Source organism: Aethalodelphis obliquidens, unplaced genomic scaffold, assembly GCF_003676395.1.
Source record: "Aethalodelphis obliquidens isolate GAN/ISIS:26980383/991018 unplaced genomic scaffold, ASM367639v1 scaffold38, whole genome shotgun sequence".
NCBI lineage: Eukaryota > Metazoa > Chordata > Mammalia > Artiodactyla > Delphinidae > Aethalodelphis > Aethalodelphis obliquidens.
This window is the reverse complement of record NW_020837982.1, coordinates 6,622,292-6,650,015: the sequence shown is the minus strand read 5'-3', so window position 1 is coordinate 6,650,015 and position 27,724 is coordinate 6,622,292. Positions and strand designations below refer to the sequence as shown.

The 27,724-nt window shown below is 42.1% G+C and overlaps 1 protein-coding gene across 4 annotated transcripts in view; it reads right to left on the bottom strand.

Moving 5' to 3' along the window:
• Positions 1-371: 371 nt before the first annotated feature.
• RPA1 (replication protein A1) overlaps positions 372-27,724 on the bottom strand; it is a 53,320-nt gene continuing 25,967 nt past the window's right edge. For all 4 annotated transcript variants that reach the window (XM_027130610.1, XM_027130612.1, XM_027130611.1 and 1 more), the window contains 12 exons: positions 18,525-18,617; positions 16,107-16,239; positions 14,830-14,932; positions 12,923-12,991; positions 12,584-12,776; positions 12,286-12,425; positions 11,735-11,883; positions 8,352-8,484; positions 6,203-6,379; positions 5,564-5,671; positions 2,996-3,082; positions 372-1,366 (listed from right to left, as the gene is read on the bottom strand). In XM_027130610.1, the coding sequence (XP_026986411.1) occupies positions 1,259-1,366; positions 2,996-3,082; positions 5,564-5,671; positions 6,203-6,379; positions 8,352-8,484; positions 11,735-11,883; positions 12,286-12,425; positions 12,584-12,776; positions 12,923-12,991; positions 14,830-14,932; positions 16,107-16,239; positions 18,525-18,617 (1,493 nt within the window). In that variant the 3' untranslated portion in view covers positions 372-1,258. The remainder of the gene's footprint in view (positions 1,367-2,995; positions 3,083-5,563; positions 5,672-6,202; positions 6,380-8,351; positions 8,485-11,734; positions 11,884-12,285; positions 12,426-12,583; positions 12,777-12,922; positions 12,992-14,829; positions 14,933-16,106; positions 16,240-18,524; positions 18,618-27,724) is intronic.

The window sequence follows — 27,724 nt, the reverse complement described above, 5'->3', positions numbered from 1 at the left end:
AGCATGCTCTTGCCGACTGAAAAGCCCAGCAGCATAATTACTGTTTTCTTCCCAGCTCACTGTCTGTTCACATTTCAAAGCCTGGTGGTGTTAAGACTGCTGTGTAAACATCAGTAAAATCCCAAAGTGCCAGATCATCAGCGTTCCAGGGCACAACGGCTTTTCGGCTTTTCGTTTGGGGTCTTTTCATTCTTTTAAAGATGCATTTCAGGGCTGCAAACATTAGGAAGAATCATCTCCATGCTTTGGACTAATCTTCGAGTTTGTAATGAGTTAATATCTCCCCCCAGTGAACATTTATTATGAAGGCTAATTAATTGCTTTCCAGTTACAAGAGCCCTTTGCATTCAAAGAAAGTAGGATTCACAAGCTGAGACTATACTGTTTATTAAACAAAGCAATGGAAACAAAGGGCTTCTCCTTTCAAAATCCCTTCTATTTAACATAGCTTTAATCAAGAAAAGAAACATACAATGCAAGAAATATGTACAGGTAGAAAAGGCATACCAACCCAAATGCAACATTAACTGAAGGGAAAACTAAAGCAATGCTCTGTAGCTGCCTGGATGTCCCTAGGGGACGGCAAGTCAATGCTTATCAGCCTTCCTCAGAAGAGACAATTTTGATTAATATCAGACCCATCTGACTCAGTCTATTAGACCCTGAAGGAAGGATATTTTCAGATAGAAAAGATATGACTGATTAATAATTCTACCCTATTGCCACTCCAAGCATTAACAACTACGTGGCACCTCTAGACAGAGAGCCTTTGGATCTAGGAAGACACGCCCACTAAAACACCCAGGTTCCTCTGCACAGTCACTTCTCGGCTCTCCCTCCCGAGAAGGGGCCCGAGCCGCGGAGGTGTCACCACTGGAGAAGTGGAAACCCTACTTACATAATTTATTTCACCATCTGCAGATTTAGGGTCAATTACTCGTGACATAATTCCTGGTTGAAGATAATGAAATCTTAATAAAACTGACAAAAGCCTAAAGACAGAAGGAGTGACTGGTACTACACTCCCCGCCAGCTGACCCCGAGGTCTGACACGGTTTACACCACAGCCCTCCGAGCAGATTTCCCTTTGCTGCCAGTGGGTTCCCAGATGCGCACAAGAGGCAATGGCTTAGTCCCCCACAGAGAGGCACTCCACACCGTGCAGCTAACGCAGTCGTCAGGCGGGGCGGGGGTCGGGGTCGGGGGTCAGTTCGCTTTAGCCCTGTCTGCAGGCTCCTGCCCCGTTAGCAGGCTCGGCTCACATCGCCGCAGCGTTTCTCCTGATGCTCGTGATCAGCCTTCTGCCATATTCTCTGTAGTCCACGGGCTTCACGTCCATCACAGTGGCCTTAATTCGAGACTCATCCTTTGAAAAGAGAAAAGCGATTTGTGAATGAAGGAAAGAAAGCCTGTGGCCATGGGGCAATGGTTTCAATGATCCCAGCAGGAGAAATCACAAAGACACGCTGGGTTCAGAGTTCTGTCATTCCGATAAGGAAACAATGATGGTGAGAGCCCAGGGCAGAGTTTCTGGGGCCGGGAGAGTGGACAAAGGCCTCCCTTCGATACAGACCCCTCTCACCTGTCTCTCGCGCTCCCAAATGCTCAGGAACCTAGACTCCAAGCGCGATGGACCTCAGAGGACTCATGAAGTTCAATTTACTCTCTTTACAGAGCGGGAAACAGGAGCCCAGAGGAGACAGTGACTTCCTAAAGCCACACAGCGGGCTCTGAAAGCAGGGGCCGTGGGGAGCGGAGAAGCACCCACGGCAGAGGAGGGAGGCCTGCCGTGGGCCCACCTCAGCCCTGAGAGAGGCGACCTCGCTGCCCTTCACCTGCCCTGTCCACACCACTCAGGGACCGAGCAACCCTTCCATCCCTCCCTCCCGACACCACCCTGACATCCACCACCCTGACATCGTTATCACTGACGTCTGGAGTCCCTGTCTCATTTAACGCTCACAAAACCAAGCACAGCTATCAGCAGGTATTAGGGTTAAGGTCTGACAATAAAACAGAACGAGTAAACCCTGAGGCAAGCAGAGGAGTTTTCTGAATTCTTTCCCCTCGCCGCAGGTTCTCTAGGTTGGACGTTGCCTGCAGAGGCAGAACAGGGTGAGGCCAGCTCAGGGGCTCACACGCTACAGTGTGCTCTGTACTGACTAAACCCAGTCGTATTTCTAAGCATGGCTGAGAGCAAAGCTCTGAGGCCGGACTGCCTGTGTGCCATTATTAGCTCTGCCACTTGCTAGCATGTGAGTTTAGGCAAGTTACTCATTCTCCGTATGCCTACATTGTTTTGCTGGTAAAAACGGGGCTAACAATAGTTTCTACACATAGGGTTACTGCCAGGATGCAGCGAGACAATGTATGTAAAGGGTGTAGAACAGTATCTGGCAGATAGTGAGTACTCAATGAAGGCTGTTTCATCACGACTTTACAACCGTATGATGTTATGAGCAATGTAAGGAATTTTCAAGGTAATTTTAACTACATATGGTCTTTGTTTCACATACTGACTTTAGAAACCCAAACCATGTGGAAGATGTGAGTCCATTTTGTCGGGACACAAACCAAGAACCCCCAGGTTTTAACTGAAAAGGCCACAGAGCGGGACTTCCCTGGAGGTCCAGTGGTTAAGACTCCGCACTCCCAATGCAGGGGGCACAGGTTTGATCCCTGGGGAAACTAAGATCTGGCTTGCCGCAAGGCACAGCCAAAAAAAAAAAAAGGCCACATAGCATTTTTTCTCTGGATGTTGACACTGGACGAGACCCTTAACCTCTCTCTAAGGCTGTTTCCTCATCTGAAAACAGGATGATGCTTGGTACCCCAGTGCTGGGAAGATTCAATGAGTAATAAATGCAGGGTGCTTAGCGTTGGGTCTGGAACACAGTAAGCAAGGAACTGACAGTTAACACTATAATGCTGCTGGGGGTGACAAACAGCAGTTCCCCACGGCTAACCCTCCTGCATCTTGGGTGATGTTACTTACATTGTAGGTCTCCAATTTGACCCTGATCCTGAACGTAAAAGATCTGAAGTTGGCATTCTGGAAAACTTCCTCAAACGCTTGCTCGTTCTGCAAAAACAAACGTCAAACGGTAGGCATGGAAACTACCAGACCATCCGAAAATGTCCATAAGATATCTGAAAAGACTTTGAGGAAAATCCTTGAGAAAATGATCACCCCCAGTGGTTTAAAATTTCTTAGGAATGACTAAGGTGACATTTCATCACATAAAACTGTTTAGGTAGAATTTTATTAAAAATTAAAATACTCTACCTAGAGTACTCAAATTCACAGGGATGGAAAGTGGAATGACGGCTGCCAGGGGCAGTGGAGAGTCAGTGTTTAATGGGTCCAGAGTTTCGGCTTAGGGATGAAAAAGTTCTCGAGCTTGAGGACAGTGATGCTTGTGCAACAATGTGAACGTATTTAATGCCACTGAACTTACACTTAAAAACGGTTAAAATGGTAAGTTTTATGTATATTTTACCACAATAAAAAAGAAACTGAAACACTCTTCGGAAACGCATTTCTAAACTTTAAAAGTCTGTGATGGAATAGATCTGAGGCTCAGCATCTTCATCACAAATTGAGAATGGGAGGACACACTCAGACAAAAGTTCAAGTTGTCATATGCATTATTTCAGCCTCTGGATTTACAGCGATGGATTTGGTGAGGAAGTGAGGAAGACAGGAAAAGTAGGCAAAGGTTAGGGAAAAAGTTTAAAAACGATACTCCTCTCTCCCTCTTTCTCTGGCCCCTCAAATACTATTTGATTAAGCTGCTGAACTAAAAAAAAAAAAAGTCTGGTAAACAGGGATCAGAGAAAGCATTTTATATAAACATGCATAAAATAAACGTACAAGAACTTTTTAAAAAACAGTTCATATCAGTCAAGTATTATCTTTGCAAGCCACCTGAAACATGCAAATAGCTTTATTATATATAGAACTGTTCTGTGTAAAGGTTACTACACACACACACAGAGTCCTCAGGCTTTCGGGTATGTAAATAAAACAATGTGTTAAACCTTCAGAAAATCGTACCAGCTGCCATCATTCTTTCAAGATCAGTGAAAGCATGGAGCGCATACTCTAAGAATATCATAGCTCCTGAGGGAAGAGTTTCTATATGTCCTCATTCACTGGCAGTGAAACCAGCCAAATGGAATAAGCTCATAAAAAATCCTGAAAGGCTGCCTCGAGCCTTAAAATCTGATATGAAAATAGAGGACCAGGCGAAACAGATAAAAGATACCATCACACTTTAAAGTCAATTCCAGTTATTTCTGTAAAAGGGCTTGTTGGGATTATTTTTAGAGAGCTCATGGACAATTTCAAAGAGACACAGGGGCAGAGCTAAACGGACAGAATAGAAGACAGAAAAGAAACACACACACACCCCAAAACAAATGACAAACCCTTTTTTTGTTAGTGGCTTTTATAAGTATCCTAACTGATTTGGAGGAAAACAGGGGAAAAAAATCTACAGATAGATGCTAATTTGTGTGGCCCAGAAAATATAGCTTTTATTGGTCTTTACATGTTTTATCTGAGCAAGTACCTTTCTTAAGTTTAGGATAATTAGTAATCTATTCCCTGAATTAAATAAAACTAATATGTGAAAATACTAATTTATAAAAATGAAATGGAGAAAGTTATCTTATGAGAGAAAGTTATCTTATGGAAGAAAGTTATTTCATAAGAATTCCACCTGACAACATGAAATAAGCAAGTACCTTATACGTGAATTTAAACCAGGATTTGATTCAACTTTTCAGAAAACTGTTTATTACATTAAAAAGGCACATCTGGAATGGATAAAGATGTGGTACATATACACAATGGAATACTACTCATCCATAAAAAAGAATGAAATAATGCCATTTGCAGCAACATGGATGCAACTAGAGATTATCATACTAAATAAGTCAGAAAAAGAAAGACAAATACCATACATGTGGAATCTAAAATATCACACAAATGAACCTATCTACAAAGCAGAAACAGACTCACAGACATAGAGAACAGACTTGTGGTTACCAAGGTGGGGAGAGAGGGATGGACTGGGAGTTTGGGGTTAGTAGATGTAAACTATTACATTTAGAATGGATAAGAAGGTCTTACTGTAGCACAGGGAACTATTCAATGTCCCGGGATAAACCATAATGGACTTAAAGTCCAACACAGACTCAAAAAAAAAAAAAACAAACAAAAAACAAAGGCACATCTGTACTTCAGCTTATTTCAGAAGACACCTTCCAGATCTCAAGTGATTGCAGGCACACCAACTCTTGGTGTGCTAACAGTAACGGGAGAAAAAATGCTGGAAAGTGCTGTTTTTAAAGCATTTTCTATACATTACTTCATGCCTCATTGTTAGCACATCCAAGGTGGACACAATTAGACAGAATCGGATGAGCTCTCAAATAATCATCAGTGAGAAACTATATAACACCCAAAAGCAGCAAACCAAAAAATATTAAAGAGCACAAAATGGGTAAGTGTTATAGCACGGGAACTATTACAGTAATAAGACAAGACGCGGCTGACCTTCTCTTTTAACTCCCCAAGATAAGCAGTGCTTTGTCCAAGGATGGCCTCTGCAGACTCCTGGAAACATGTGACCCACTGATTCTCTTGAAAGTCAGCAATATTTACCTAAACAACACAACTTTACGTTATTTCAGCAAAGAAATAATGAAAGGAAGACACACTAAGGAGACAGGGAGATTAACTTTTTCTACTCATTAAAATAATTTCCAGGGAAAAAACCCATTTCCGCTATATATGCCATATTCTTTCCAAAGAACGTAAAAAGTATCCAAGAAAGAAGCTCCAAATGTAAGTCTGGATCACAGCAGGAACACGATGTGGTGTGTATGTGTGATTTCAGATCTCAGCGGAGATACAGCCCAACTAAACTCTCCTTCAGACACAGAATCTGGACACAAGGGACTCAGTGGCCGTCCAGCCACAATGGCCTTTGGACTAAAGGTTTTGAACAAGCCACCAAAGTCCTCTGCATTTTAAATTGTACATCCTTCAGTCACCAGGAGGCACTCCATAAGACAGCTCTCAGTCACTGTTGGCATCCCAGACAACTGGAAAGCCTGAACTAAAGACAGTGCCAGGCACTTGGCAGGCACTCAAGAAACACCACAGTGGTCCTCATCCACCCATTCTACTTACTGACAGGATCATGCGGTACTTGAAATTGGGAAATTCACTGTCACACTTCTCGCAGCGGTACAATCCATTCTGTTGATCAATCACTTTCTTATTGCAGTCCTGAGTTGGGCAGGCCTGGTACATACAGTTCTCTTTGCGAAGATACACCACTGTCGCCACAGAGCTAAAATAGTCGGGCTTCAGCAGAAAAGAGTGACATGAGACACAGAGCACAGGCCTATGTTCAGGACTGGACTTGCCCTTACACATGAGGGGTAAGTGTTTACATATTCTAATTCTCATGATCACAATGTGATTACTGGGAATAATTCATTCTACAGTTTTAGAAGTCACTTGTGCTGATTATAAAACCCATGAAGGTAATAAGCCAAGTTATAAAGCATATTATTCCTTAATAATAAAAGAATTAATTCTAAATTAGACTAAATTAATTAAAACTGAAACAGATTATATGGAAGACAAAGACTTCAAGAGACAAAGACGTGTTCCTCCTGTTCCTCTGCCCCTCCAAAGGTAACAGAACCAGGAAATACAGAGGAATGCAGTAAAATCTAGCAGTTATGTTCAACCATTCCTCCCACATTAAAAACAACAGCAATGATTTCTAGCGTCTAGATTCAACCTTCTCTCTATTTGGCCAGGTGTCAGCAAGCTTTTTCTGTACAAAGCTAGACAGTAACTAATTCAGGCTTTACGAGCCATCGGGTCACAGTCTTCGCTGCAGCCACTCACCCTGCTGCTGTGGTGCAAGATCGTTCACAGACAGTATGGAGATGAGAGCAGGTGGCTGGTTTCAATGCGCTTGTATTTACAACAGGCAGCAGGCTGGATATGGCCCGTGGGCCTGTTTGTGAATCCCTGGTCTAAGTCATCAAATTCAGAATGCAAAAAGACTGAACAAGTGTCTTCAAAGTGGAGACGTCACTGATAAGTAGGTGTAGCAAGGGCCAAGCCATGTGCATGGGCTTTATGTTGCTATTTGCTTTGCCTTTTAACTCTCATGGAAAGGATACGGGATGGATAATTTCGGGGGGCAAGCAGTTCCCTCTGGGTGTACTCAATTCAGGGCCAGGTCAGCAGCCTCTGGGGCTTCCTGATGTTTCAGAACAGAAGAGGCGAAACAATACGGTGGATGTTTAAAGAGCTTGGGCAAACCCTCACTCTAAAAGGCCCTAGAGAAGGGGAGTCTCTGAGGAGAATGCCTGAAGGATGTTTCTGTATTTCCAGGTAAGGTCCAGATTCAAGTGTGACTTGAAAGTTTGGGTGCGAACAGGTACTCTCTAGGCCTGATTTCTTGTTACATACTGTCTACCCCTAGATCTAAGAAAGAGACTGGTTGACAAGAGACACAGATCTGTCCAGTGTTTCATTCTCAGGACGCTGTATAACAGCATTATGAATTGCAGTCAGTCACTGACAATGACGAATAAGAGAGTATAGCGAAATGGGACAGTAAGGAATAAAAACTATATTGTATAATATGAAAATAATATAGCAGGAATTACTGGTTTGGGGAGCATAAAGGAGAAATAAATGATTTAAATATTGAATTGCTGACAGAATACAGGTTTAGATTAAGATGGGAAGAGGGTCATTAGATACAAACATTAACAAGTCAAATACCAGAGCCATTCTTGTCAGAGAATATCAGCAGCGCTCAGCCCACGAGACGTTAATATTTTACAGCCAGTGAGGGCACATGTGAGCCGCCCGATGTCTGACGCTGAGACTGACTAATGCTCAGCGTGAGCTATAATCTCAAAAGCCACCTTCTTGGTATACGGGCATTTCAGTTTGCAGGAACAATCAGAGAAAAGACATATGGACCTCAAGGCAGCTCATAAAATACACAACCTGATTACTACCACTTTGCTAAGATCCCTCTGAGAACTACACAACTCTCTAAGTCAAAGCCTGAACATCTTTCTGCCTCAACCTGCCTGAGGGATGTAACATACTCCTATTCGAAAGCACAGCTCCTTCATTCTGGCCGGGATCCTCAGCCATCACGCCATGCTCTGGGCAGAGCCCCAGGTGAGACTCATAGCTCTGAATTAAGGTCTAACAGCTGGTACCACAAATGGAATCTGAAAACTATTGTCTCGCATATTTTACGTGCTTTTGTGAAGAAAGCTAGGAATGCAGATACCTTGTCACCTTGGCCCAAGTTCTCTGATTTAACCTCATATAAAGTTTTCCAGTTGGTGTTGCTCCCTCCTATTCCTCCACCCTTTAGATCAGAGATGGAAACGCCAGCTAAGGCTTGTCCTTCCGAGTCAAACCTGAAAAACAAAGAATAACAGGCACTATATATGCTTATTGAATATGATACTTGTTCCTACATGCTATATACGGGCTATCCACTCCCCACCCAACTTCTTTTTCTTTCTTTCTTTTTTTCTTTTTTTGGCTGTGTTGGGTCTTCGTTGCGCGGGCTTTCTCTACCTGTGGCGAGCGCAGGCTACTCTTCGTTGCAGTACGTGGGCTTCTTATTGTGGTGGCTTCTCTTGTTGTGGAGCACGGATTCTAGGTGTGCGGGCTTCAGTAGTTGTGGCACACGGGCTTCAGTCGTTGTGGCACGTGGGCTCAGCAGTTGTGGCATGCAGGCTCAGTAGCTGTGGCTCGCGGGCTCTAGAGCACAGGCTTCAGTAGTTGTGATGCACGGGCTTAGTTGCTCTGCAGCATGTGGGATCTTCCCGGACCAGGGCTCGAACCCGCGTCCCCTGCATTGGCAGGCGGATTCTTAACCACTGCGCCACCAGGGAAGCCCCGCCCCCACCCCCCACCCCTCACCCAGCTTTCATAGGTCATGGCCAAGTGAGCTGATGGTAGTATCTTCCTCATTGTATCTTAAGTCTATTGAAGAAATGGAATGACCTCTTTTTTATCTCAATTGCTTTGATGCCCCCCAGTGGTCAAGAAAGACAGTGCCCAACGACCACAGAAACTTTTATTGAATTAGCTTTGCATATCAACACCGGCAGGAGGGCCCAAGGCCTAAAAACAGTAACCTGGAAAGTCAACAACAAAAAAAGCCACAATGGAGAGCTGTAGTATAGTTCTTTGGGCTACTGATGCTCATTTTTGCTCAGCAGCTGCATTTTTATCATCACTGAAATGTATCAGGATAGAAAGGGACAGTTGACATATTTTAACAGGGTAGCAAAAAGTGTTCCCACGGTGAAAGATCTTTTAAGCCTGGTATAATTTCAAAAGATTATAAGATTCAAAGTAATTTATTAGAAGGTATTTATCTGTTTCCTTGTAGATCTACCTTCTTAGCGAGATTTTACTCATGCCAATATATATATATATTTTTTTAAGTTATTTTCTTTTTTTAATTTTATTTTTGGCTGTGTTGGGTCTTTGTTGCTGCATGGGGGCTTTCTCTAGTTGCGGCGAGCAGGGGCTACTCTTTGTTGTGGTGCGCGGGCTTCTCATTGCTGTGGCTTCTCTTTTTGCGGAGCACAGGCTTTAGGCACGTGGGCTTCAGTAGTTGTGGCACACGGGCTCAGTAGTTGTGGCTCACGGGCTCTAGAGTGCAGGCTCAGTAGTTGTGGCGCATGGGCTTAGTTGCTCTGCGGCATGTGGGATCTTCCTGGACCAGGGATTGAACCCACATCCCCTGCATTGGAAGGCGGATTCTTTTTTTTTTTCGGTATGCGGGCCTCTCACTGTTGTGGCCTCTCCCGTTGCGGAACACAGGCTCTGGACGCGCAGGCTCAGCAGCCATGGCTCAACACATGCCACAGGCCCAGCCGCTCTGTGGCATGTGGGACCTTCCCGGACCAGGCACGAACCCGTGTCCCCTGCATCGGCAGGCAGACTCTCAACCACTGCGCCACCAGGGAAGCCCGGAAGGTGGATTCTTAACCAATGAGCGCGCCACCAGGGAAGTCACATTTATGCTGTTATTAAAGTTGAAATTAATTTATGTTAAATTATTATAAAATTGATTACATTTCTTGATCACATATCAGCTAATATGAAGGAAAGGGGGCCCGAGAGGAAGTGTCTCAGAAACATACTTGTGGCAGGGAAGAGTCTGAGATTAAAAACATGCCGATGTTACCCAAAAGGAGGATAACTAGAAGTAACCACATACAGAACAGGCTCCTTACAAAGAGAGCATGGAACAGAATGGATGCCACCCTAAGCTGCAGACAATTGCCTTGTTGTTCTGTCAGATCAGCGGCTAAATCTGTCACACAGGCACAGCAAGCGCCATAAATCTGTTTCACCACAACTAGCTACATGAGTTTACGGTTTCAAAAACTCCAAGGAGACATTTGCCAGCGAAGACAGCTAACCGGAGTCAACAGAGCAAGGAGAGAGGCAGCCCTTCTTACAGTAAAAACGCCACATCGTTGCAACCAAGATCTAAACATCTCCAGTCCTTGCCTAGTGGGACGTGGACACTGAGCTTCTCTTTGATCAATGCCAAGTTCTTTTATTCTAGAGGCAGCCATGTCTTTTTATGTTGACTGGGATCACAATTATCGACAAGAAAAATACGAAGACCTTAATGTGGGCACGCAATTGAACTGGGGTCGAGCTCCAGAGCCTGAAAGGAAATCAAGCAATAAGAACAAACCAAAGCTGTGATTACATCTGGTCAGGTTATTAACGAATGGGCCTTCCCTTATAATGCGATGCCAGCTACCAGAAGAGTTAAATACAGATCCACAGGGACCACACGCACAAGGCTGGCTTAAGTGACATGATCATGCCAGTAGACATTTCATGAAACTATTCAAATACTAGTGCAACTGGTTCACATTAGGCTCAAACAAAAGTGGGGAGTATGTAATATGAGCTAATTCCTTAGTCACTCAAACCCTAAGACATGGTTGGAAACCAACACACTCCCCCCTGTGACCACAGCTACACAAATTATTTAAGCTCAGGCTAGTTCCAGGGCTTTCCCTGACCACATCAATGCTCGCACACCATGCTTCAGCTTGAAGTGCTCTTTTAAAGCATCGTTTTAACACCCTGAACAGCTAGACATAGTGAGGAGATTTTAGTAGGCTCTCCTCATCCCCCGAGCACTTCACGAATAACAACACATGCCCACAAAGGCCCACTGTGCCCACCGCACTTGAGCAGAGTCCAGTGAATACATACTAGAAGATGCAATCGGCACCAGAGACTGGACGGAAAAAGAAGCACTCTCTCCCCCGACGCTGCAGAAGCCCACAGCTTTGAGTCATGAAAAGAAAGATGCCTCCGCTCACAGAGCTTCACCGTACAGCTGCCACCACCGGCCTCACCTGCTTCGCAGGATCCAGGTCAGCAGGCAGCATTCCCGTCCTAATTGCTCCCTGCGACTCTCCAGGTTTGTCATGGGATTACAGGTCTGTCAGCTGAAGGGCTTTAGAGCCATCCTTTCAGAAGGCACAATGTCTCCAAGAAATACAGGCACTCTCTGCTTGGCAGACAGCTCATATACCGATCGTGGGAACCAAAAGAACCAGCTCTTCTCCAAACTAAGGCTCAAATAACCCTTGTGTTTAGCCCCATAAAACCTACCATCCACGAAGCTTGTAGGCCTCTGGGATGTCAGGGTTCACAATGACGGTACTCGAAGACAGTACAGAGAGGCTCCGTCCGCCAAAATCAGAAACTCTGGCTCCTCTGATCGCCATCACGGGTTGTCTAGAACCATCAAATCTATCAGCCTGCATAACGACAAAGACACCAAACAAATACAAACAATTGTCACTAGCGGAAAGAATGCACAAAACATTTTTACAGAAAACAAGGGAAACAGCCAACAGTAGAGTGAATGCAATAAATGGCACATGGAATCTATACAAGAGAAACTCACACACATCAAAACTAATCGAGAATTAGAGGAAAGAGCGTTTCACTATGTAAAATCTACATCAGCAAATCTCACAGAAGTGAATCAAATAAAGGTTTTCAAATACTCCCCAGATAGTCCAACCCTTCATTAGGAAGGGTCTACACAGCCGACATGGCCAAAGCCCCACCGCTTCCGGGGCAAGACCACCACCCTGGAAGCTCTTTACGTCTTTGCCTCTCTTCACGTGCTCTGACCTCTCAACGCGGGTACTCACATCTTCTCCCCACAGAGTAGCATTCACCACTTTCCCTGACATGTCCATCAAATAGATATTCCTCTTAGAGACTTCTCTGTTGTTAGACTTCACTGTGATTTTAGTGACATCTTCATAGCTCTTGCAGATTCCGATTATGTCTAAAACACAGGCACAACATTTTAGCAAGAGATGGTCAAGGCTCCCATTACAGCATGACCAGAGGTTGGACAGCAAGCACGGAAGTCTCATGCCTCCCCTATGTGTTGCAAACAGAACTAATAATCACCACTCTCTTCATTCTCGCACACATACTTACCTACAAGTGAGTCTTTAGGCTTGTTCTCTAGGTCACCAACCCCTGTGAAATCAAACTGGACTGTGGGTAAATGATGACCATCTTCACAGGGCATGACAGAAGTCTCATTATTGAAGGTCATCTCATAGTCGTTTTTGACGGCTGTGAACTGTTTGTTGGCAATCTTCAGGGTGCCTTTAGAGAAGTAATAGACCTGTAAAAGAGGCCAAGCTATGGAACGTGCGATAGGCCATCAAATTGGATATAAAAACCCTTTACAGATCACATAGCTCTCCAACAGACAGCATCCCTTCACCCCATCGCTCGGCTGTTCCCATTCTAGACTCCATGCTACTGTACCTTGTTCACATCAATAAGAGGAAAGAACTTGTCCACTTGCTCGTTGAAAGCAGTCGCTCTGATTTCGCCCTGCAGAAGCATGCGAGAACAGGTTAGAATTGGGGAGTTCAAGTTTTACCAGTGAAAAACAGGACATCTTAGTGTCAAAATGACATCTTTAAAGCAGTAGCACAGTCACCCCAGAAACACACAGTTCACAGTCACATATTCAAGTTAGTAACCCTGATGAAACAACCCAAGTTTAACTGGTTGATCCCGTTACTGTGCTTCGTTAACCTCAAGTTAGAAACCTAAAAAAATAAATAAATAAAAATTTTCGAACACTGAGTGACACGACCGAAGCCCCCAGGGAAGTGTGCTGAGCCACTGTGATTCACCAGTTTCCCTCATGTTTGCACCCAGCGAGGAATTGCTTCATACTCAGGAGTCACTGCCAAAAATGTTAAAAACAAGTCATACTTTCAAGTTGCTTGTGATTGGATTTTCACTTTTACTTTTCCCTCAGTCAAAATGCTACAGATGGAGAAGAAACTTAAATTAACAGCTGAATTTTTAGCCAAATGACAGATGATACCAATAATTTGGTTAAAAAAAAAATTAGGTTCTGACACCGATTCTGCCCTCACAGTCAATACATTTTAGGGTATTATCCCATCTTTGAAAAAAAATAAAATAAAATAAAAACAAACCAACTGTTATTTTCGGCCCTGTTAGAGGTTTCAACAAATAGGAAATATGCAGCAGTTTGAAAAGAATGCTTGAAGTATACATTAGGAGTTATAAACAAAACTAATGGGGCTTCCCTGGTGGCGCAGTGGTTGAGAGTACGCCTGCCGATGCAGGGGACACGGGTTTGTGCCCCGGTCCGGGAGGATCCCACGTGCCGCGGAGCGGCTGGGCCCGTGAGCCATGGCTGCTGAGCCTGCGCGTCCGGAGCCTGTGCTCCACAATGGGAGAGGCCACAACAGTGAGAGGTCCGCGTACCGCAAAACAAAAAACAAAAAACAAAAAAAAACCCCTAATGGACAGAGAAATAGCATGACAAGACTTTGTGGAGACTCCACAACATGGCTTTTTCGTCTCTTCATCATGGTTTGGTCTTGTTTAAGAAAAGCATATAGAGGGACTTCCCTGGTGGTGCAGTGGTTAAGAATCCGCCTGCCAATGCAGGGGACAAGGGTTTGATCCCTGGTCTGGAAAGATCCCACATGCCACGGAGCAACTAAGCCCGTGTGCCACAACTACTGAGCCTGCACTCTAGAGCCCACGAGCTACAACTACTGAAGCCCGCGCGCCTAGAGCCCGTGCTCTGCAACAAGAGAAGCAACCGCGATGAGAAGCCTGTGCACCGCAACGAAGAGTAGCCCCCGCTTGTCACAATTAGAGAAAGCCTGTGTGCAGCCGTGAAGACCCAACACAGCCAAAAATAAATAAATAAATTTATTAAAAAAAAAAAAAAAAAGAAAGAAAAGAAAAGCATATACTGTCTGCACAGCCAGAATCCATCTCCCACAGAACCGATCACTTATCACATATCAAGGCTGCTTCATGCCTTCTGCTGTGGCCCAAAGCTCCACTTGGCTCCTAAGCAGACATAACCCCCGGGGCTTCGACTAAGGCTGCCAGCAAGTCAGACAGTGTCTCTGGTTTCTCCTGCCCGTGAGGCTGCTTACCTTTAGAAAACTAATTTCTACTGCTACAAATGCGTTTGTTTGAGATCAAGGATTTTATTTCTGATTTTAACCCTTTGCCCCCAGACAGCGTCAGAAGACTACAATAGAAGAAAGACAAGAAGAACCGTGTTTCTCCTTGGCTTACTATTGTTTTCCACCTCACAGTCCTGCACAGAGATGAGCCCTGTTTCTCAGAGTCGAAGACTCCTCTTTCCCCACTTGACAAATACTCACACTCTCATCAACTAGTTCTATAGAGAAGAGTTTCCCTTCCCCTCGGGAATTGCTCCAGGTACGGATCTGACTTTTGTTGGTAACACGAGCACAAATAGTCCACCTAAAAACCAAATAGATTATATTAGTGTTTGGAGTCTTACCTGGGAAAGATCTGAAAGGTTCCCTATCGTCTTCTTATAGCCTTTCTTATCTTATGCATATTCCATTTTTCAGTGTAAGCTGTATTTTAATCCAGCTAATTAAAACCCCACGATGACATCCAGGTTTGACAGTTTGTAGAATAAGCAAATAGTAAAACACACAAGGTGATTTAACACTGACTCATTCTCCTGTCAAATAAGTAAATTTATGAATGCTCTCCCTTCTCCAAAAAGCATCACCAAGGCAACACTATCCCCTTAATGAAAGGTTCTGAGCTAGAAAATGCAGTAATACCAGCAATTATATTTTGCCGCTATTTTCAATCATGGGAACTGATATAACTGACGTCAAACTTCTGTCTCGTTTCCAAGACACACTGAATATAAATACAGGGGTATGGAATGCGGTGTTGGTTCAGGCACCAAAAGAAAACACTCTCAAGCACTATGACCTCAGACAGAGGCCACTAAGAAAGGAGATACGAGGTCTGACACCCAGTCCTAGGGCCCATCCTGAGCGGAGGTGCTGGCACATTAGCTACCTTACTCATAATTTCACAGGGGAACAGATCTGCCCTATATTGCAAAGAACTGAAGAACAAACAAAAACATAGCTGAAAGAATTCTGAAACGAGTACTCACTAATTTTCCACAGCTAAAATTAATTTTGAATGGAAAGAAGTCATATAAAAGAAATATCTGTTCAGGCTATATTACTATGGTTAATACAAACAACACAGATTCTTTTAGCCAACTAAATCAGAGTAATAATTTTTAGACTAAAAGTCACCTATTTATATGATAAGATGAAATACCTTCTGAATTAGAAAATTTATTCTTACTCATAGGACTACCAACTGATTCTTGAAACATTAAATCTTTTAAATTTCAAATTCTTTTAAAACGAATGAAATTCCATAGGCTATGAATGGTTGCTCTTTTTGCCATTCTTTTATTGAGAGTTAAAGGTTGCCACAATTTGTTATCTCCTCCCCCTCTAGAGAAAAAAAAAGGAGGAAACCTATTTTATGTGTGGTAATCCTGAAGTTCACATATAAGTAACTCAAGAGCCCATAATAACCTCTTATATTCTTTTCTAAGTCCCTTCTAAACTTATTCCATGAAATAACTCACTTGGACTGGTAAGGGGTGAGGCTGGCAATGGGTACCACTTTGGCCTGTGTTGCCCCGGAGCTGTTCCCTAGGCTGGTACCTCCAGGTTTTGCAAATGTCTTTGAGGCACCAAAAGTCTTAGATACAGTAGAACCTTTCAAAACAAACACAAAGAAGGACAATCATTATTTTATTTAAATTTTATAGTAAGTTTTGCAAGAACTCTCAATTACTAGTGACATCATACAAGATGAGAGACAAAGTTTTTCCTTTTAAATAAGCAAGAGGTTTGGACATCAAACAGAGACTGAAACAGGAGGCTAGAGGCAGATCTAGGAAGAAGGCTGGGCACACAGATGTTCACGACTGTATCTGCTGACTTACACCCTGAGGTCGAGATAATAATGGTAATGAATCCAGACACTGCTATTTCGGAGGTCGACCCTCTTAAACTTTTCCCGTGTTATCAACAGGCAGGATAATGGGTCAGAGAAAGAAAATCAACCTTCTTGACTGGTAAAACTGATGACAAGTCACTAGTTGCATAAGAGAAAAAGCAAAAGGAAATGCTAGGAATTAAGGGACACAGTGGGTGAACCACTCGAGGTGAAGGATACCTATCATAAATATATCGCCTCAGAACATCCCCAGAAAACTCCCAGTTCTCCACTGGTCTTACAGGCACGGAAAGTCTAGAATGAAGTTTACGGGATTGGGTTTAGTTGGGAGCAAAGGGCAAGAATCAGTTCTCGGTTCAAGACAAGTAGGTGGCTGGCTTTCGTGACCCCTTCTTGACTCCTTTATCCAAGCCTAAGAAGCTGTCTTGCACTTGGGAAGGATATGTAGTTACGTAAAGCCTGGAAGCAGATGAAATCTTTTACATGCACGCTGTTTCTATAAAGCTTCAACCTCCAAATTCAGAAAAGATAATTTAGTCCAATGATTTCATATATTCTATATCAAAACATTTCTTCAGAATGGCATCTGGCTAGAAATGTAAATCTTCCATTACTTGGCATTTATTTATTGAGTTTCCACAGCCCGTACTGCACTATTCTAGGCATTTGTAGCACTTAGTAAAAAATATACATACACGGTCCCAGATCTTCAAATTTTCTCTTCTAACTGGGGAGTCAAGAAACGACTACACACACAACAGTAACAATTACCTCAAGGTGACACAAGGAAGCACACATACTCTATTTATGATATTTATGATATATTTATGATACTCTATTTAGAATATTTATGTGTGCGTCTATATACATACCTAGTATACAATACACAATTCTATAAAACACACACACATCCAGTTTTCATGCTGGATGAGAGGACTTCCAGTCCTTTTTCTTTCAGCACCCAGTTATGTGTTTAGGGAATGTTAACTGATTTTTAAAATCAATCTCAATATAAGCCAAAGATAGACAACTGGAAAGATACACCTGTAGGGGTCGGGGGTGGGAAGAAGAATAACATACTATTTGAATTCTAGCCTAAGGAAGTAACTTTTAGGGTCTTTACCATTTTAGATAAGCTATTCTACCACCCCCTCCAACAGTACCTAATTTGAGAGTTTTGTATAAATAGATCCACTTAGAACAGGAGATGGATAGAAGATAGCTAGCTCTTGCAAGGTGGATAAAAACATCAAAGACTAATGGGGAAAAAGACTTATGTCCTGCAAGTTTCAGAGAAACATTAGTGACGTCTTAACCCTGCTTTTCTTAGAATCTTAGCATTGAGAAATAGAGACTAATAGTTGAGGGGAGGGGAATAGGTGGTGTATGTGAAGCTGGGACAGAAAAAAGAAACTCTAAAAATAAATTCCAGCCAAACTCTACAAATCATCATTTTCAATGGTGACATCCCACATGAGGAGGTTCCTAAAGCAGAGGCCAGAAAGTAAACAAGATGATCCCATTACAGCCTCTCAGGACGCGCTGAGGAGAGAGTCCAACAGAGGAAACTGTTTCTCATCCGTGAGACAGAGAAGCAGGACCTATGACCAACATAAATGATGCTGTCTTCAAGCTAAGATAAATACCCACAAGAGCCCCGATGGGAAACCTGGAGACAGACAAGCCAAATTTAATAAGCAGATCCTAAAGAGTTAAAAGGTGAGAATTTAAAAGGTATGTCATTCACAAAGTCAAGAGGGTGTAAGTGAGAAACTACCAGATAAACTGTTAACAAAGAACAGTGTATAATTCTGATTTTTTTTAAAAAAGCATATTAAGTATCTTTAAAAGACAGTCTTTAATCATTTTTTCAATCACACACTTTACAATAATTCCAGGAAGAATTGGAATTATTCTTTGCAAGAAGCAACTGTCATGAACAGCATTCTGAAAACTCCCTTTAGTCTCAGATTAAATTTCAAACCATCATTCGAAAGCCTGACACACACAATCGGCGTGCATCCTCACGTGGCAGCCTTACCCACTCCCGAGCTCCCATTCTGTTGCTGGGGCCTGCTGGCTGGTGGACTGGCTGCTGAGACTGGAGGAGGAACTGCTGGCTGCTGTCCTTGTCCTGGTGATCAAAAGAGAAAGACCATTTTAGTGCAAGTAATTTGGGTTAAGAGACTTAAACTTAAGTAGAAGAAATACTCTGAGAAAGTGTAAATTTGTGATTTTGTCAAAGACTCTTGTGGGTTGGAATTCATGCTGGGGCACTCAACTGCATGCAGCGAATGTGCTAGGGGTTCACACTTATGTTTTCATTACCTAAAAGGTTGGCTCCATTTACCTCTCACCTGCTTACAATTGATAGCTTTGGGTTTTAATGAGGTTCTCCCCTAAAGCCTTGCCCATTTCTCCCACCTGAACCTGAAGTAAAGTCACTGAGCTGAATCTGTGACATTACCACTATTTCCATAGCAACAAATCGATGTTATCAACAGAACTGTGTTCACGGCAGGATCTATCAGAAGAAAAAGCTGGGTGGTAACAAAATCCTAAAAGCAGTTCAATTGTCTCTGAAGTGCTCCTGCTTCAAAGGGAAAGAAGACATTCAGAAGACATTCTACCCTTTCCTTCCCAAACAAAGCAACCTTATTTTGCAACTGACAGTTGGTGGAAAATAAGAGTTGAAAGCGCCTTCGGTACTGTGAAGGCTAGTGAACTGTCACAGCAGGAGAGATGAGGATGGAGTTCAGAAGCAGCTGTGGCGGGGAGACAGTAAGATTAAAAGGAAAAGGAGGGGAAACGAACATGTCTCTCAAGCATAAAATAAGAAATGCCACACCATCAGAGTATTTATTTGCCCCTCACCCCTTCTACAAATGTTTATGAAACTGAAGAATGTTAAAATTGCAAAAATACACTTAATTTTAAAAAAATCATAGACTTATGGAATTTGATGTTGCCTTTGTGATTGGCACTAAAAGTAGACGTCAACCCAATCCGGGCTGCTCACTAAGAGTGCTTGCAGCACACAAGTGCAGCTCAAAACATATCCTAGAGAGCCCTAAGAACAGACATGGTGAGCAGCCCTGGAAAAGCTCCCTGCCTGCCGCCTTGCCTCTGCTTCTTCCACCACTGAGTTTATTCCTGCTGGGTTTTCCAAGGCCCTAACTCACATGGGCACACTGCACACTGATTTCCTTGCCTCCTGCCAAAGTTACTCTTAACTGGTACAACTAAATGGGAGTTAACAGTGCCTTTAAAGAGTAAAATTAATTTAGCATCAAATTAAAAGGGTTAAACATAACTGATTACTTAGTTCTTCCTACAGAGAGAAAAACTGAGAGGCCTCATTTACAGGGAAAAAAGAGCCAAGGTTACTGACAATGAATTTTTGTGTTTACGTTTTAGCTTTTCCATTACCTCTGAATTTACAGAGTGTCATATGAGATTGCTTGGGAGGACTGTTCTCCTTTGACAATGTGTCTTATGAAGGAACATTCTGAAATCTACAGTGAACCTTTTTTTAAATCAGTAGGGAAAAGATGAGTTGCTCAGTAAACAGTATTGAGGCCAAGTGGTTGGAAAAAAATTAATCTGTAATTTTTTTTTTTTTTTTTGTGCGGTGGGTCTTCATTGCTGCGCACAGGCTTTCTCTAGTTGCAGCAAGCGGGGGCTACTCTTTGTTGCAGTGCGGTGGCTTCTCATTGCGGTGGCTTCTCTTTTTTTTTTTTTTTTTTTGCGGTACGCGGGCCTCTCACTGTTGTGGTCTCTCCCGTTGCAGAGCACAGGCTCTGGACACGCAGGCTCAGTGGCCATGGCTCACGGGGCCAGCCGCTCCACAGCATGTGGGATCTTTCCGGACCGGGGCACGAACCCGTATCCCCTGCATCGGCAGGCAGACTCTCAACCACTGCGCCACCAGGGAAGCCCCGGTGGCTTCTCTTGTTGCAGAGCACGGGCTCTCTAGGAGCATGGGCTTCAGTAGTTGCAGCACAGGGGCTCAGCAGTTGAGGCACACAGGCCCTAGAGGGCGTGGGCTTCAGTAGTTGTGGCACATGGGCTCAGTAGTTGTGGCTCCCGGGCTCAGGAGTTGTGGTTCGCAGGCTCTAGAGTGCAGGCTCAGCAGCTGTGGCGCACGGGCCTAGCTGCTCCACAGCATGTGGGATCTTCCCTGACCAGGGCTCAAACCCGTGTCCCCTGCATTGGCAGGCGGATTCTTAACCACTGTGCCACCAGGGAAGTCCCTTAATCTGTATTTTTACCTGCTTCATGAAATTTTATTCAAATGAACCAAAAGATTTAAACATTCAAAGACAGAACCATGAAGATACACAAATCCCTGCTATACTCCACCCTAGTTCCTCCCCCTCCCACTGTCTCAAACACATCTACACTCTCAAGTCCCTTCCTCCTCTCCACGCCCGCTTCTCCAAGTATCTTGCTGAACAGGACATGGTCGCAGGATCTTGCTGATCTCTTACATTCATTTCCATCAAAATGTAACTAACCTTTATGAGGTATCTATAGTAGAACGGTGGTTACCAGGGACTGGTGGGAGTGGGGAGCGACTGTTTAATGGGTACAGAGTTTCAGTTTGGGGTGATGAAAGAGCTCTGGAGGTGGATGGTGGTGGCGGTTGCACAACAATGACTGTACTGAACGTCACTGAACGATACAACACTTAAAAAATGACTAAGATGTCAATTTTATGTTATGTGTATTTTACCACAATTTTTAAAAACGTAACTTATCTATTTACCTATTGCAAGATCAATATTTTTAAACATTTTAACATATGGATTAAAATTAATGCTATAATTTCTTTTTAGTAGTACATAATATAATGGTATAGTTTTATAATCATTGGATTCTTAGAGTCAATGAAAATAGTATATTTAACAAGACTCCAGTTAGGCCCTGTAATAGACATGTTCATAATAGCTACAATTTTCTGAATGCTTACTATGTACCAGGTACAAGGTTAAGTGCATTATTCCATTTACTCTTTAGCTCTCTCTATAAAATATATATAGGTAGCATTACTGTACTCATTTAACAGATGAAAAAAGTGGGTTTAAGAGGTCAAGGAACTTGCCCAGAGTCACACAGGAAGAGACAGAACCTTATCTCGAACCCAGGTTTGTCTGACTAGATCTATTCAACTTCACCACCATCCAGTTAATTTTTAATCCTAAGCAACCAATTCTGGAAGCCAGAACTCTAATTATATAAAACATAACTAATAACCACAATATCTGGTAGTTAGGAAAAGCTACTAATCCGTTTATTAGAGCAATCCTTAATTCCTGCTTTGGACCACATTTGTAAAGCTGGCACAAGAGACAGGAGACATTCCCAAGCCAAATGGATGGCAAGAATGTTGGTGCATTCTAAATAGCAACAAGTGCCCTTCAATTTAATGCACTGCAATACAACCAATGACCGGAAGACGTAAAAGACATCAGTACACAACTAAATAATCATCTTCCTGAGAATTAAAATTATACCCCAAAGCAGTAATACAGATATTCAACTTCTGATAATCTTCAGTTTTATGTCACCTGCAAACCAAATCATTCCAATAAGGTGGATCAAGGTCATAATTCTTAGACCTTTTTGCTGTATGCTAGCTTCCTATCGCCGGCTCTGACCCGGGAGGGATATAGGATATTTAAAAGCAGACTCCAGCTCCTCAAGTTACTTGCACTCACACCTATCACTTTTATTATCATTATAATAGTAAATGAGCCACCAGCTAAGAAAAATCAGCCAACAGACAACAGAGTATACAGAGTAACAAAAAACTCAATTTCTACCAACAATTACTTTCTTAACAACCACCACGAAGAATTTAAGGAAGAGTCAATCCAATAATTACAATTTCTTATTGGCAGAAAATGGACAGAGTTAGGCTGAGAAAAATTCCAGCTAGTATCTTTCAATAATGAGTGATACTAATAACTAAGCAACAAGTTAAGAAATTTAAGTCTAAGTGTAATACTGTGGTTAGAAATAGTGTACGTTCATAGAACTAACATACATACTGATTAAAAAATACATAATGGTAAATATGGGAGATTTAAAGCCATCCAACCCAATACTGTATGAAAAATGAACTGTGTTTGAAATTTTACTTGTCACATTTTGAAAATTCCGTAAGTATCTTTACTTAATGTGGTACTAGTACCATGAGACAATTTCAATGCACATTTTGGAATTCCTCTGCCTATTTCTGGGCTGGGTCTAGTGAGTCAGGTCATCTGATACGTCACAGGTCTGGGTTAGGTGCTAGGAGGATACAAATCTAACTTTAGTTCTCTATCCACTAATAACAGTCCCCTTGCTTTCCAATAGACAATTAGAAACCATTTCTGTCAAATACACCCATAAGGTAGTAGTCACTATGACAAAACTATTTTCATGATGGCCCAAGTAACAATGTTGTTATTGATCCGGTTACAATGAAATTCAATAGCAAATACTCCTTAACTGCAAAATTCTGTCTCATCCCTCTGCACTTTAACAGACCCTGAAGAAAGGGAAGAGCCAGAGGAACTGGGTATTGAGACAAAGGAGTGTTTTCCATAGTTGTATAGTTCTGACCTCAAGTGGTAAGCATCTTCTAACCCTTTCATCCCCCTCTTTACCTCAAATACTTTTGCCCCTGAAAGGCAAAACGTCCAAAGCAACCATTCAATTAAATACAACATAAAAAATGTAAGAAATCTGGCCAAAGGTGCTAAGCTGGGCATAATCATCTCTCCCTCACCCCTACGGCATCCGAAGATTTCATAGAGATGCTAAGCATCACTTTGTCTTGACTCTCCTTCCTAAAAGCTGAGAATAAGATAACCAACGTGCTCATTTTAACAAAGTTTTACTAAGGCAAAACAATTGTGATGTTCCAATTTAATATTTTAGAATTCTACCTGAATAGGCTCCAGCTTTCCCTTTCCAATTTAAAACACCAGATTATTATGTTTGGTGTAGGTAAAAATTAAATCTAGAACGTTTCATTTCTGGAAGAAGCATGGTGATGACCTACTCCAAAACCTGCCCACTTCTTCTAAAAATCAGAGAGCAACAAGAAGAATGAGTACCCGTCCCATAAACAAACATCCCACATACAGACTGCATCTTTAGTGAAACTAGGGGAAAAAGACAAATTCGAAGTATGTGAAAGTGAAGCCCAAAACACCACAAATCAAGACATCACAACTGTAAGAGAGAAGCAGCATGGATGATTTAAATACAAACACTGAAACTGCACAAGTACTAGAATAAAACATGGGTGAATACCTTTATAGCTCAGTGAGGAAGACCTTTCTAACTATGGCTCAAAACCCCAAAGTCATAAAAAAAAAAGAAGAACTGGAAAATTCAACTTCATAAAAACAAAAGTAAACTGCTGCATAGCAAAAAAAAACCATAAGCAAAGTCAGAAAGACGTTGTAATTCATATCAGAGACAAAGGACTAATTCCTCTATTTTTTCTTAAAGAACTCTCTTAAAAATTGAGAAGAAAAAGATACACAACCCACAAGAAAAATGGACAACACAACAGTTCACAGAGAATAAAAAGCCCTTAAATATTTAAAAGGATGCTAACCTTGCTCAGAATACAAATTAAACACTACATTGAGATGCGAGTTTTCATCTATCAGATTGGTAAAAAAATCAAAAGATTAGCAACATACTCTGTTGGCATAGCTGTGAAGAAACCAGTATTTTCACATACTGCTGGAATGCAAAATGATACTATGCTATGGAGGGAACCCAAGCATATCTACCTACCACAAAGGCATTTATCCATTGATCCAACAATCTCACCTCTGGCAATCAAATCCCCTCTGACCATGTACCTGCATATGTATAAAGTTATCTGCTGCAGCACTGCTTTAATAGCCAGAGTATGCAAACACCCAAGTGCCCATCAATAAAGGGCTGCTTAAACTATGGAATAGTCACACAACAGAACACTCTATACTGTTAAAAAAATAAATAAAAATAAGGAAGATCTCTAAGTAGATTTATGAAAATATCTCTAGGCCGAAATTTTTAAAAAACACAACAGGATAAAAAAAAGAGACAGGATAGTGTACATAGTACCCTGCCTTTGGTGTAAGCAAAGTGGATTATGAATGAAAATATATAATTTATGTATTTGGTTATATTTTCATTAAGAAACACCTGAAGGGGGAATTCCCTGGTGGACCAGTGGTTAGGACTCCAGGCTTCCACTGTAGGGGGCCCAGGTTCAATCCCTGGTCGGGGAACTAAGATCCTGCAGCTGCATGGCATGGCCACAAAACAAACAAACAAAACAAAAAACCACCTGAAGGGACTTTCCCGGTGGCACAGTGGTTAAGAATCCACCTGCCAATTCAGGGGACATGGGTTCGAGCCCTGGTCTGGGAAGATCCCATATGCCATGGAGCAACTAAGCCCATGCGCCACAACTACTGAGCCTGCACTCTAGAGCCCACAAGCCACAACTACTGAGCCCGTGTGTCCCAAGTACTGAAGCCTACGTGCCTAGAGCTTGTGCTCCGCAACAAGAGAAGCCACCGCAATGAGAAGCCCGCGTACCGCAACAAAGAGTAGCCCCTGCTCGCCACAACTAGAGAAAGCCTGTGCACAGCAATGAAGACCCAACACAGCCAAAAGTAAAAAAAATAAATAAACTTTTAAAAAAAGATGTGGTCTATATATACAATGGAAAGCAAAAGCTTCATTCTTTGAAAAGGTCCATAAAATTGATAAACCCCTAGTCAGACTCATCAGGAAAAAAAAGACACAAATCACCAATATCAGGTCTAAAAGAGGCGACATCACCACAGTTTCTACAGACACTGAAAGGATAATAAGGGACTATATTTATTTTATCCAATCTAATAGTTTCTGCCTTTTAATTGGAACATTTATTCTATTTACTTTGATATAGGCCAATAAATTCAACAACTTAAATAACGTGGTCAGATTTCTTGCAACACACAATCAATGTGAATGACTATGTATCTGTTACAGAAACTGCATTTGTAGTTTAAAGCCGTTCCATAAAAAACATATATATGTATCAGCGCCAGATGGTTTCACTGGTAAACTCTACGGAATATTTAAGGAAGAATTAATACCAATTCCACATAAACTCTTGCATAAAATTTAAGAGGGAACACTTTCTAACTCATTCTCTGAGGCCAGGATTACTATGATACCAAAATTAGACAAGGCATGACAAAATTACAGACCAATACCCCTCATAATATAGATGTAAAAATTCTAAACAGGGCTTCCCTGGTGGCGCAGTAGTTGGGAGTTTGCCTGCTAATGCAGGGGACATGGGTTCGAGCCCTGGTCTGGGAGGATCCCACATGCCGCGGAGCAACTGGGCCCGCGAGCCACAACTACTGAGCCTGCACATCTGGAGCCTGTGCTCCGTAACAAGAGAGGCCGCGAGAGTGAGAGGCCCGCGCACCGCGATGAAGAGTGGCCCCCGCTTGCCACAACTAGAGAAAGTCCTCGCACAGAAACGGAGACCCAACACAGCAAAAATAAATAAATTAATAAACTCCTACCCCCAACATCTTTAAAAAAAAAAAAATTCTAAACAAAATCACATCAAGTGGATTTGCGTGATTTAGCAAATCAAATCCAACAATACATAAAAAGTAGAAAGAGATCATGACATAATACGCACCCCAGAAATCATAGATTGGTTTAGCATTCAAAAATTAATGAATGTAATTAACCAATGAAGAAAGAAAAATGATATGATCATCAACAGACACAGAAAAAAATTTGACAAAATTCACCTTTTATTCCTGATAAAAACTCTCAGCAACCGAGGAATAGAAGTAAAGTTCCTCATAGTGATAAAAAGAATCGATGAAAAACCTACAGCTAACATAATAGAATACTTAAAGGAACAAGACGTAACAGTTAAAGAACAAGACAAAAATGACCAGTAAGGGTTAATATTTTTTCTTATGTATTGGCCATTTGTTTTCCTTCTACTGTGAAGTGTTTCTTCTCATCCAATGCCTGCTTTCCTACTGGAGAATTTTTCCTTGAAAAAAATAGTATCAATAATAATAATAATAAATATAAAAAAGTTTTCCCTTGTAAAAAATTTAGTAAATATTAAAGACTAACACTTTGTCAGACTTATCTTTTGTAACTATTTCATCCTAGTTTATGTTTGCACACCTTTCTATTTCTAACATGCAAAATTTTAAATTTTAATGTAATCAAATATTGTGAATTATTCCAATCCATTTATAGAGCCCCATTCTCTTTTATTTCTTTAAAATATTTATTTTATTTTTATTTATTTATTTTGGCTGTGCCAGGTCTTAGTTGCGGCATGCAGGATCTTCATTGCGGCATGTGGACTCCTTAGTTGCAGCATGGGGATGCCTTAGTTGCGGCATGCATGTGAGATCTAGTTCCCCGACCAGGGATCGAACCTGGGCCCCCGGCATTGGGAGCGCAGAGTCTTACCAGCTGCACCACCAGTGAAGCCCCCCATTCTCTTTATTTATTTATTTTTTAAAAATTATTTTTGGCTGCGTTGGATCTTCATTGCTGCGTGTGGGCTTCTCATTGCAGTGGCTTCTCTTGTTGCGGAGCACGGGCTCTAGGCGCGCGGGCTTCAGTAGTTGTGGCTCATGGGCGCTAGAGTGCAGGCTCAGTAGTTGTGGAGCACGGGCTTAGTTGCTCCACGGCATGTGGGATGTTGCTGGACCAGGGATCGAACCCGTGTTCCCTGAATTGGCAGGTGGATTCTTAACCACTGCACCACCAGGGAGGTCCCTAGTTTTATTTTTAATGGTTTCATTTTTTAACTTTTTAAACAAATCTGGAATTTATCTTGGTGAACAATGAGGCTCTAATTTTTTTTTTTTTGGCCGTGCCGCAGGGCTTGTGGGATCCTGGTTCCCAGACCAGAGATTGAACCCGGGCCCTCAGCAGTGAGCGCATGGATTCCTAACCACTGGACCACCAGGTAATTCCCTCTAATTTTATGTTTATTTGACTTGATGGAGGGGCAGACAAGCCTTCTCGAGTCAGTGATTTGATGATTCTTTGACTTTTTTTCTAAGCTATTATTGTCTCTCTTGTTTAAAGTAATTAAATTTTTCTGATTTCATTGGGCTTTCCTATATATTTTCAAAAGAAAATAAAAGTTATTATCAAGAGATAATCACTGTTGAAAGGATTCTGGAAAGACAG